We start from the raw sequence: 12,184 nt of genomic DNA, 5'->3' as shown, positions 1-12,184 counted from the left end.
TAGGCTCTATGCCAAGGCAGGTGGGACAAATTTCCAGTAAGATACCTCTGAAGGTGCTTTCCTTTGTTCTTAAAAGACTGCTAATGATTTCTACTTCTGTCTGAAAAAATATTTTAAAAAAAAAGAACTAAGGCCAGGCATGGTGGTGCATGTCTGTAATCATACTTGGGAGGCAGAGGCAGGAAGATTGCTTTGAGGTCAGCCTGGGCTACGTAGTGAGTTTAAGGCCAGTCTGAACTACATAGTGAAACCATGTCTCAAAATAAATAAGCAACAAGAGCTAAGAGAGGTAGGTACCCCTCAGGCAGTGCTCCCACGCAGCTCTCCCTCTCCCTACCTTTTCTTTCTGGCTGTTGGAAGCTTTGAAGTTCAGTACAGTATCAAGCAGCTTGTTCCCTGACTGCTGTTGAGACTCTTCAGCTGGGTATTCTGGGTATGATCTGAGAGCCTCAACCATCTCCAGAAACTCTACGCACCCTGCCACACAGGACTCTCAGGAGACAGCAATAATTTTAAAGTTCCTTTTATTTGAGGATCACGAAAATCCTATATCCTGGGAATCAAGTATCCAAGCTCCCAGATCCACGAGGACTCAGAGGCCCATATAAAGCCCTCAAAAGCATGCAGAAAGATCTTCCGTGCTTATGAACGAATCAAAATTTGCGTCCTTCCTTACCCCATCACCATTATTACCTATACTTGTATTTGAGGCAATTCTACTCTCTATCCCCATGGGTAGCCCATTTCCTCTCCCTCCTGGATCCAGATCTTGTTTTCTCCATGATGCTTCTTCTCTCTCCTGCATTACTCATTGGGCTCCCTTCGTGCAGCTCATGAATGTGCTCCAGTGCCCGCCATGATGTGGGGGGAAAAAGTCTCCCTTGATTTTCAGTCTTCTCTAACAAATACATTGACTTCCTGGCCAAGCGTGTAAGGAAAATCAACAATGCTTGCTCCCCACACTGCTTACTTCAGCTCATCACAATCAACATTCTCACTACTTCACTGCTGGAAATGTTCTGGCGATGGTTACAAGTTGTCTCTTAAGTAACTCAGGTAGGCTTGTTGGGTATCTTTCAAGACTATCTATGTAGATGTACTACTATTGCAAAAAAAAAAAAAAAAGTCTCTCAATCTCTAGCCCTGGCTTTTGACTTCTGATGTCAGTCTTCAATTTCTTTCCTTCCTCCACACTTCTGTCTCATTAATTTCCTTGAATGTCTTTTGCTGGTTCCTTCTCCTCCTTTGGCACGCCCCCCCCCCCCAAGGATCTACTCTTTCTAGTCCATGTGCTCTTCCACATTCTCATACTAACAAGTGACCCCAGAGCAGCCAGGCCGCTTCTTAAACACCTCCTGAAGAACTCATCGGTACCTCATTTTCTGACTCATTCTTCCTTCCCCCACAACTTCAGGTCCCAAAGAGGAGCACACTAAGGTGTTCATCCGGTGCATTCATACAGAAAAAGGTCTCAGAAAGACGGGATATGCAAGAGAACAGAGAAAAGTCGCTACGAATTTAAGAACAAATGGCATTAGTGAAGGCAACTGAGAACTGAGAATGTAGGTTTGGATGTAAAAAAAAAAATAACAGGTGTTCTTTGAAGGAAGAAAATCAGCATTTATCAGTACTTATAGATGCCAAGAAACGGTAAGCATGTGGCAGTTTCAAAAGCTTGGTTTACACTCCTAGTCACCATTTGAGAGGGGGAGTATCATTTTGTTTTATGGAAGAAGAAATACGTATCAGACAAGGCTAATTTGCACAACGTCACAAAGATAGTGAGTGCCTAGATCAAGATTCAGACTCTAAAGTCAATGTTCCTAAGGCACAAGAGAAATAAAACCAAGATCCTGGAGAGAAAAGAAATGCCAAGGAGGGGAGGAGGAAAAGTGAAAAGTCTACTTAGCTTCTAAAAATGAACAGAAAGGAAAAAGGAAAGAATGTCACAAAATAAATCAAAAAGCTTAGAGAATATCACCCTATTCTCAATCTTTGGGAGCTATAAAATTCAGTCATCATCCAGCTCAATAGTGTTTCTTTCCAACAGTTTTCTTATTTCTGGTCTTATTTAGTTTTGTGTGACTAGAAGAGAAATGGAAATTCTTTGTGCCTCTGTCTTTGGACCGACTTCCTTCTATGGTGAAAGAAGAGGGAATTCTGTGTAACCCAACCCAAGGCCATGGGCATTCGGCACTCACAACATCTGCCTCCCGGGAGTGTGGACACGTTTTCCTGAGGCTTAGTTGTATCTTCATGGAAACTGGGGTGAGAGATGAAGTAAGGATTCCAGAAAAATCATTTATTTCATTGTTCTTTTCAACACAAGAGAATATTTCCTATCAACCAAGAGAATAATTTCTTCTTTTTTACCTTCACCTTGGAAGTAGATTATGAAAATTAACACAAACAACAGTCCTGCGTGAATTGGGAATAGCTGACAAATACACGTGAGCTGAGTGTGCATATGTGTGTATGTGGGTTGAAGCTGGACTGATGGGTTTTGTCCCTAAATAAATATCAGCCTTCCCATAAGAGAATAAAAAACCAAGAACCTGTATATTCACTTTAAATATTATGGTGAGCAAAGCTTGAGTGATTTTGACCAATAATAAAATCACAATGTTAGTCCAAAAATTGTTAAAGGTTTACTCTTAAATTTAATTTCTGTTATTTACTCAATAAACACTTTTGCAGTCCAAGAGTAGTTCAAAGATATTTTAAAGCACACCAGGTTGACTCATACTGGACTATTGTTCTCCTTACCTAACACGTGCAATTTTTGGTGATACTCAGGGGAGAAGCAGTGATTGCTAAATCCTCCCAGTCCCAGCTCAGCTACCCCTGAGTTTCCTAAAATCCACATGTGTGCTAAGCCCTCAAAGGCACTTTCTCTTCAAGTTTGTGTTGGGAGGACAGGTTTCCTGTTCTTAGGGGAAAATCTTTGTCCCCAGGTCATCGTGAAATTCACAGAGAAGAGAGTCATCTATTTCCTTGAGTTTCTAACTTACTCTGATTTCCTGTCAGCCAAGAAAAAAAAAATCTCTCCATTTTTTGCTTCATTTTGTGATAAAGAAAATCCCATAAAAGTACATGAAAGAGGAAAACATGGTAAGAGTCATAGAAATTAGATCTTAACCTTATACTTCATTGTATCATCAGATAGGTCCCTGTTAGTCTGTTGAGGGAGCTGAAGAGCAAATAAGAGAGGAGCTGCCCAGGTGACAGTTTAACTGAACAGGACCTTGGCAGAGACAAGATTCCACAGCAACTTCCAGTCTCAGGAGGACACTGTGGGCTACCAGGGCTTCACATCTGACGCTCTCTTCTTCCAGGGGGATGCACGACTCTCCTGCAGTCACTCCCATTTTCTTATTCATGTTGCCTTTGACTATAGGTAACTCATCTTAGTGTTCCAGCTAAGCCAGGGACATAGGAAGCCACCAGTGAATACAGAAGGAAAGAATTGAGAGAGGAAAGAGGTAAAGAAAAGAACAAAGGAAGACTGGAGGGAAGGAGAGAAAAGCAACCAGAAAGAATATTCACAGGCACCAAGGGAACAAAAACTAAAATGTGTAACGGGACCAGTCTCAATAGACAGCTGAAAGACCTGGGAAATTGTGTAGAATTTCTGAGATTTGGTGGGCTCTGCTTTGTGAAGAAGTCTACAAAGGAGATTTCCTTTGTGCATAATATAAACTGGCCAAGCTGGGCGTGGTGGCTTGCCTGGAATCACCTGTAATCCCAGCACTTGGGAGGCTGAGGCGGGAGGATCTTTGTGAGTTCAAGACCAGTCTGGGCTACAAAATGAGCTCAAGGTCAGCCTGAACTGCATAGCGAGACCCCATCTCAAAAAAGAAAAAAATAAATAAACTGGCCCAGTGTGAGGTGGGAACGTAGAACCCTCTTTCCTCTTCTTTGCTTGCATGTAAGCCAAGACAAGAAGGTAACACAGAACCAGACAAAGAGGAACTCCCTAAAGACATGGCAAATGAACGTGAAAGTGATCTACAAAGCCCTTTCCAGCTCTGACATTATAGAACTTGGCCTTTTACTATCTCCTATCCCAGGAAAATTTCTCTGATCCCTGTGTCTGACCTGACAAAACAAACACTGCAGTTTGAAGGCTAGAGGAAAAATAGAAGAGAAAATTAACTTTGGACAGAACCTCATTGTTTCAGCCTGGTGGGGGGCTTGCTGTTATTGCTGGTCAAACTAATGTAGTATTTGCAAAAGATCATTGTGCTGATGAATGGTAATGGGTGCTGTGTTGCCTCCTGATTACCTAACTAATTGATGTGCTGGATCATCAAATGCTTTTCCACTTTCCCCATCATAAAGTGGCCCTACAAAGACAAGTACTAACTCCAATACTAGATACACATATCCACTACTCACCCTTTTCTCTTCTGTTCTCACTAACGAACGAATTCAGCCTGGCTGATCTAAGGATATATGGTACCAGAAGACTTTCTTGTGCTTGGGTACCTGTGATGGGAGAGTTTTGGAACGGATAATTAGTCAGTATGGAAGTTTTTTGGAATTTCCAAAAAACTGGAGAGACCAGGACAGATTTTTCAGGAGGACTTTAATGGTATACCATCCCAGCCACTAGAAATGCTCAAAATTAGGCTGGACCTTGAACTGAGGAGAGATCCCCTTTTGTATAATTTGTGATATCTAGCAAGTGGAGATACAGAAGTGAAATGAAGGAAATTAGTCATCCCCATAGCTAACCTTATCTCAGTTTTGAAACAAAACACATCTTGTACCTCTCAGGATGTTAGGACTCTGTGAAGCTTGTTTATAGCCCCATTTGTTAGTTTTACCAGTGTTGGTACCTAGTATTGCCCCTCTAAGGCAGGACAGTCCCATGACAGAACCGCCTATGTCTTCCTTTTCAGTGAGAAAAGCACAGGACCAAAGTAAAAAAGTGCAAGTGTACAGTTCTGAGGGAGGGTTGTGTGAGGAGTTACTCACCTGAGCTGGGGAGATTTTACAGAGGAAGAGAAAGGCTGTTTCTCTCTGAGTTCTGCCTTATTCTCCCCTTTGATGCTCTATTAAGTAGACTTCAATAGCATCATCCTCAACATTCCATTTTGTCTCACCAGGGCAGTTTTCCATCAGGCAAGGGTTGGTATCTAGCTAGGGTTATCAACTGGGCGGTGGTGTGTCTGTCCACTAGAGTTTCTATAGCTATTTCAATGTTTTTGACAAGTATTGGTAGGAGACAAGGAAGGATGAGACAGACTTCCAAGATTGCTAGGACTATCCCTATCAGAGTTTTGAGCTCTCTAAAAGTTGAGAGCCAGCCTTCCCACAAAGTATCTGAAGACCATCTTTGGCACTTTTGGATGGGGACATGAGCCAATTTTTGGATCCTGGCAGTGATGTCTCTTCAATTACCTTACTATTGTCATCAATTTTCAGATAACAACTGGATAGATTGAATTTCCCACATATTCCTCCCTCCTGGGCTAAGAGGTAGTCTAAGGCCAGTCTACTTTGGCAAACAGCCTTTTTCATTTTAAAGGTCTGTTGTGCCAGTAAATTTAAGGTCTTTGCAATATCATTGGTAATGAGCTCTAGTACCAGTTATAACCTGATGATGCATATAAATGGGAGAGTGATATTCCCCCATACTTTCCTGTATGTTTTGAAGGGATCTTAGTTCTGTTTAAAAGGCTACCTTTTCCTGTCTTTTTTTTTTTCCAGCATAAACTTCCAACCAGGCTTCATAAGATGTCAGGGGTTTGGGGGATTTTAGATCATAACAGACATAGAGTTGGTTATCTCCTAGGCTGAGGTGGTTACCTGATTGTGAGTGCAAATTCCCCTGTGCATTCCTACACACTCACAATAGGTCTGATATAGTAAGGTTCTTGTTCCAATGCTTCCTGATCACATGATGTAAATGTATCAGGAGCATTTCTCCAAGGATTTTCTCCTAGATGGAAGCAAAAAGTATAAAGGAAAAGAGACTTATGTGGTGTTGTAACCCCAAGATGATCATCAAGCTTCTGCCATACATAGACCAGTCAGCTTTCAGTGTGACTAGACCACAACTGTTGTCAGTGGCAATGGCTTGATCATATCACAGGATCAATCAGTTTGGTTGGTTGGATCCTGTTGGCTGGACCACTTGTCTTGGACTGACACTACATCAGGCTGTGATAGATCCAAGGCACAGCCCCTTAATAGCAGTGGGGTAGACAAGATAACAGTGTGGGGCCCATCCTATATAGGTCCTAGGGCAGTAGAATTCTACCTTTTGACCCAAACAGAGTTTCTGAATTGAGTGAATTGAGTCTGCTATACTTGCAGGCATATTCTCCAGCACTCAGCATGGATTTCTTGCATAGCAATTCCCAAAGCCTGCATCTGTCTCATTAGAATTGATTTCTCTAGTTTACAGAGATCACCCTTAATTTGACTTATGATTGAGACTGGCCAGCTGAACAAGATTTCCTAAGGGGACTACCCTATTTATTTGGTGGGAGTACACTGGACATGGAAGAAGGCAATAGGCCCGTCTCAAGTGTGTTTTTTGACAATACTTTTTCAGCAATACTTTGAGCATCCAGTTCATGTACTTTACTTTCTCAGAGCTTTCAGGCCAGTAGGCTCTATGTAATTTTCATTTTATTTTTAATATTGTATGAACTCATGAACTAAACTGTGAATGCTGGCCCATTGTCTGATCCCAAAGTTAGGAGCAGTCCAAACCTTGGGATGACATCTTTGAACAGCAGTTTTGTTACTTCCAGTGCTTTCTCTGTCCAAGTGGGGAAGACTTGTACCCCTCCTGAGAAGGTGCAGACTAGCACTAGCATACATCAGTAGCCTCCACTCAGGGTAATTCAGTGAAGTTCACAAGCAAGTTTTCACACGGAGTAGTATCACATGTTGGATACCCAGAGGACCTCACTGGCCCTTGTTTTGAGTTGTTCTGCACACAGACTAGGTGCTGTTCAAAAACAGCAGTGGGGTTGTGAGGCTGCCAAAACAGCCTCTTTTGCTTCGCTGCTTTTGGATTTCCTTTGGCCTCTATCAGATCGGTTCATTGATGTCCCCTGCAGTGTGTAACAGCCACTTTCCTTGGTGCCATATAGTATCGAGGAACTGTAAAATTTTTTCTTTGTATTTTATTTCCCCCCAGGAGTCAGGAGCCTCTCTCCCTGTACATAGCTCCAAGAACAAGTAGCATGGTAAAGATATATTTGGAATCACTATAGTAGTTAACTGTTTTGTCCTTAGCTGGAAACGGTGCCCTTGTCAGGGCTATTAGTTCAGCCCTCTGAGCAGAGGTTCTGGTAGGCAAAGGCTGGGCCTCTACCACAGAGTCCAGTGTCGCCACTGTATATCCTGCTCATTGGGCCCCTTCCAATTCAAAACTGCTCCCATCTGTGAAACACTCAACATCTGAATCTTGCAGAGGTTAGTGTGAGAGATCTCCATGGCTTAAGAATACCTCATCCACAATTTCCACAGTTATGGTTGGGTGGGGGGTGTGTTCCAGTTTGACTCAAAGCAAAGTGGCCAAGTTAACAGTGTTTACTATCTCTAGAGTTATGTGAGGATTTTCACATAAAGTCTTTTATACTGGGTCATCCTCAGGTTGGATAGCCAGTGGTGCCCACTCTGGTCCATTAAGGTTATAATTGAATGCGGTATCCAAAGTCAACTTGTCAGCTTCCTGCATCAGTAGGGCAGTGATGGCAAGTGCCTTGAGGCATAGTGATCTTCCTGGGGCTACAGAGTCCAACTGCTTCAGCAAGTATGCTACCAGCAATGCCAGGATCCACTGACCTGGATTGAGACTCCTATGGCCATTCTCTTTCATTCATGAACATATAGGAAGAAGGGTTAATTTATGTCTGACAGTCCTAAGGCTGGGGCCTGAGTCATGTACCCTTTGATCTGTTTATTCTCTCTTGATCAGATTCCTAGAGGAAGGTTCCTTTTCTCCCCTGCTTCATGGCTCCATAACGTGGTTAGGCCAATAATGAGACTGTGGGATCCAGATGCAACAAAATCCTGCTGCCCCCAGAAACTGTCTTACTTGGTATTGAATAGTTGGGATTGGGAGAGCACAGATAGCTTGCTTCCACTCTATGCCCAGCTGACGTTCGTCCTGTGTCCTTGTGAAGGTATCTGACCTCCTGTCAGAAAATGTGTGCTTTGTTCCTTGGATAACTTATATCTTTATCTCTGGAGTAAATGTAGGAGGTCTTTATTCCCTGATAATAGTCCTCTCAGGTTGGGACTGCCAAAAAGAAGTCATTTACATGTTGTAGCAAGGTACAGTTGTCCCCTGGTGTGATGAAAGCTTTGAGATCAGTAGCTAACACCTCTCCAGAGTGTAGAGGAGTTTTTTGAACCCTTGAGGAAGCCAAGTCCAGGGGAAGTGTTCATTTATGCTTGTGATGGGATCCTCCCATTGAAATGCAACCCAACCCAGCTGACCACCATGCCACCCCGCTCAGATTGGCTGCACAGACTATTGGCAGAGCCTCCTAAAGAGGAAACCTAAAGCCCCCAGATCTCTGCTTCTACAAGTTTCTGCCTCCTGCCCCAAGTGCAACAGGAAATGTTCTGTGTTTGTCTGTTAACCAAAAAATGTTCCTTAAACTTCTCCCCAGTACCTAAAACTTCCCCTAAAGCAAAATCTAACAACTTGTGTACCTTTTCAAACCTCAGAGGATAACAGCACCTGCTTAACTTTTGCCTCTGTAAAGTGCTTCTGCAAAATTCCACTTAGCTCCCTCTTTTGCCCTCCTCAATTAAATCAGAGATATAAAACTCCCGATCCCATTGCTCAGGGCCCAGAATTTGGACAACTTATCTCTTCTGGGTCAGAGAGGACTTAATAAAGAACTTGTTTTTCTCTACCTCATCCGGTGCCCACTCAGTATCTCATGCCACCTGAGATTTGCAATTCTTGATTCCCATAACACTCCCACTTCAGGTCTCATTACTGGCTGCAGATATCCGGCTCCCACACCTCCTCAACCCTCCCCAGCCTGGCCCTGTCCAAAACCACCCCACTGCCCCCACTGTGTCCATCCACCATGGTCCTGCAGGGCCTCCAACCCAACTAAAACAAGGGCTTTCCCAGGCTGCTTCCTTCCTGCTGACCAGGTCTCAGTCCAGGCTGGTATGCAAAGTGTTTTGGGGAAATCTCTCCTGCTGCCCCCAGTGTTAGAGTGGATTCCCTATAAGGAGAAGTAGAGAAGAAAGAAAAGGAGAGGGAGGAGGATGGAGTTAGAGAAAGAAGACAAAAGAAACGAAGATGGATATTTGACTTTAGAGTGAGACCACTGGCAAAAGTCCCACATAAATCTGCTGCACAATCAAAACTCTTGATACTCAATAAATTACATCAGGGGATGAAACGGGGACCAGGATCAGAAGGCTGAAATGGTCAATTACTGTTGTTGTTCTGATTTTTTAAAAAAGGCACCTGTCTAACTGAACAGTCCTGGAGAATGATAGATCACCTTTGATGCCTCCTACCTCCTTCCGGCCCCATTCTCCAAGGCAGCTGAGACCCTGATTTAATCTCATTTTCAATAGCTCAGTATATTACAAGAAACTACTAGTTTAAAAGGTTAAAAATATAATCTGGCAGTTAACAGTGATGCTTCCAAATTATATATTCCACAGATGGACCCAGCAAACACGTTTATTTTGTGGCCGCATTATCTAAATCCAGAGACTCCGGGCATGGCCAGAGGCATAGTGCAGGGCATGAGAAGCTCCCCTCCAGAATACAAATGAGCCAACTTTTACTTCTTACATCTTATTTATAGGAGTAAAATGTTTGACAGGAATGTTTAAAGGGTGCTTTGGGGTCTCAGTTTTCTACCTCTTTTATATTAAGCTTAATAAAGAAAGTCTCACACATCAAAGAAAAGTTAAGTGGGCTGCAAACGTTTTGCTGGATAAAGTGGAATCATCCAGTGCAATTCAGAAGCAAAATCCACTACACAAACTTCTGTGAACCCCTGTGACATCCTGGTCAACAGAGGTCCCTGCTGGGTCACATGCAGGCTGCTGTCTAGACTAGCAAAGTCTTCCTAGTGAGCAAAACACTCAGCATATTATGCCATTAGCCCTTGTATTTTTTTTTCTTTTTAAACACAGTTATTTTTGGTCCAGAGGAAATAAGTAGTTTAGATTTTGAAATATAAAAGACTGTATTCAATTTAACAACTGTCATCATGTGTAGCTAACACATCTTTAACAGAAAGCCCAAAAAGTCAGCCTTTAGAGAGATTTTCAAAGGGAAAAGCAGTATAATGGAAACATAATGTAATAATGAAAAGAGAATTTCTGTGACTTCAGTGTAGAGAGATAAGAAACCAGAGCAACTAATTTTGAGTAAAAATAAAGATTTATCACTGTCAAAATATGGCTGGGTTTATTGATTTTCCTGCAGAGATTTTTAATGCCACATAACTAAGAAAAGTCATTTAAAGCCAAAAGCTTCAGGTCATACCCTTGTACTCATCTATTTTAACATTTTCTCTTAAAGTTTAGAAGGAAATTTCTAATTCATCGCCATCTCATTTGGCAGCCCCACAGTCAAATTTCAACAAGCACTGTCATGTCCATGCACTGGTGATCTTTACACTCACCTTGCCTTGAAAGACACAAACAGAAGAATATTTTTAGAAAGACTATTAAAGAAATATATATATGTAAACTAAATGCCTATTTTAGAGTCAGTAATGCAATGTTAGAAACCAAAGCCCAGAGCTGAGAAAAGAGGAAGAGGCCATCCACAGCACAATGCTACTGCATGGGGCATCGCACGTCCCACCTGACAGTGGGCACTGCCTGTGCCCGGACACAGTGTGTGAGACGGGGCGAGGGAGCCCTACGTCCTGCCTGAGAGGGCCCAGCGTACCTGGGGCTGGTGGTGTGCCAGATCTAGAAGACTCACAAGACACCCTTGCTCCTGGCTGGCTGGAAAGGAGGGGAGTCGGGAAGCGCATCACATCGGAGACCACGCCCGGCTGCATCCTTAGGACTGAGCAGGATGTTGCAGACAGAGAGCTGGAGAGCTCAGACAAGCAAAGGGAGCTGTGCGAGCAGAAGCAGAAGGAAAGAAAAGAAGAAATTTCCATGTCACAGTGGTCATGGCTGGAGTGTGCCCAGGGCAGAGGATGAGCTATGTCTGGCTTGCCAGAACCAATACAGGCAGAGATTTTACCATCCTGAAAGTGTCCTAACCTGATCCATACCCTTCACACACATCCAGAGATCTTGTATAGACCTCAAGCAGGGCAGAGCCCTGTCTGTCCTCCTCCTCCACTGTGTCCTGTTGCAAAGACACAGACCTTAGAAATCACATGGCAGTTCCTGATGCCAGTCCCCGACAGCAGAATTTGTGTTAAATAACCCATTAACACATACTTGCTTTGAGCAAGAAAAATACATTTGGCTTATCTTAAGTTTTTTAGCATTGGTCAAATGCCCTAAAAATAAAGCTCAGTCACCTAATACTAAAAAAAAGAAAAGAAAAAACCCATATACCTGCCACAGCAAGCAGAAACACCAAAATGACGTCCAGGATTTGGAGGCAGATTTATTTACATCTATAGGCACTGATCAGGATCATTCGCAAACATCAGGCCCTGATTGCTGGTGATCTAGGGCTTACATGGGATAAATAAGCAGGAAATACAGAGGGAGAACGGCTCGTCAATTGGGGACTGGTTTATACAATGTGCACCCTGCTGACCAGCTATGCAGCACCAGTGGCCACCGTTTCTCAGAGACACAAGCAGCTGGAACTAGAACAGCCTCGATCACTAGGGCAACTAACAAACTGAAGCATAATGGCCGGGCCGGGGGGCATTTTCTGATACAATATCACCTATAAAATGAAGCATACAAAAATGTTCATGGATAATAACTAGAAGGGAATATGCAAAAAAATGAAAAATAATATCATCATAGATACTATTTTATGATACTATTTTAGTATCTCTTCAGGAATTTTTGTTAATATTCTTTGTCATTTTAGTATACGGCTTTTTAAACTAGTAGCCTATTACCTGTATACAAAAGCTCCCCTTTAAACTTTTTTCCATTCAGTGAAAAAAGATGGCCAATGTTAACACTGGAAAATTATAAGAATGAGTTAGAAGTTATAAAGTGACTTGACCTAAGAGAA

At 42.7% G+C, this 12,184-nt stretch overlaps 1 protein-coding gene across 15 annotated transcripts in view; it reads right to left on the bottom strand.

Annotated features, from left to right (window-relative positions):
• Positions 1–12,184, bottom strand: part of LOC134472810 (zinc finger protein 684-like) — a 122,555-nt gene that overhangs the window by 38,230 nt on the left and 72,141 nt on the right. For 4 of the 15 annotated variants that reach the window (XM_063235148.1, XM_063235155.1, XM_063235149.1 and 1 more), the window contains one exon: positions 10,913–11,088. The exons of 6 other annotated variants lie outside the window; for them this stretch is intronic. Coding sequence is in view for 3 of the 9 variants with exons in the window: in XM_063235160.1 (XP_063091230.1) it covers positions 4,399–4,488 (90 nt within the window). In the remaining 6 variants the exon portion in view is untranslated. Of the gene's footprint in view, positions 1–4,398; positions 4,489–10,912; positions 11,089–11,575; positions 11,885–12,184 lie in introns of those variants that run through there. 5 more of the 15 variants (XR_010042785.1, XM_063235160.1, XM_063235161.1 and 2 more) reach the window with 3 other exon arrangements.

Source organism: Cavia porcellus, unplaced genomic scaffold, assembly GCF_034190915.1.
Source record: "Cavia porcellus strain 051 isolate PalLab524CR breed Dunkin Hartley unplaced genomic scaffold, mCavPor4.1 scaffold_25, whole genome shotgun sequence".
Taxonomy (NCBI): Eukaryota; Metazoa; Chordata; class Mammalia; order Rodentia; family Caviidae; genus Cavia; species Cavia porcellus.
The sequence above is the reverse complement of the archived record's forward strand: the minus strand, read 5'-3'. Positions and strand labels throughout refer to the sequence as shown.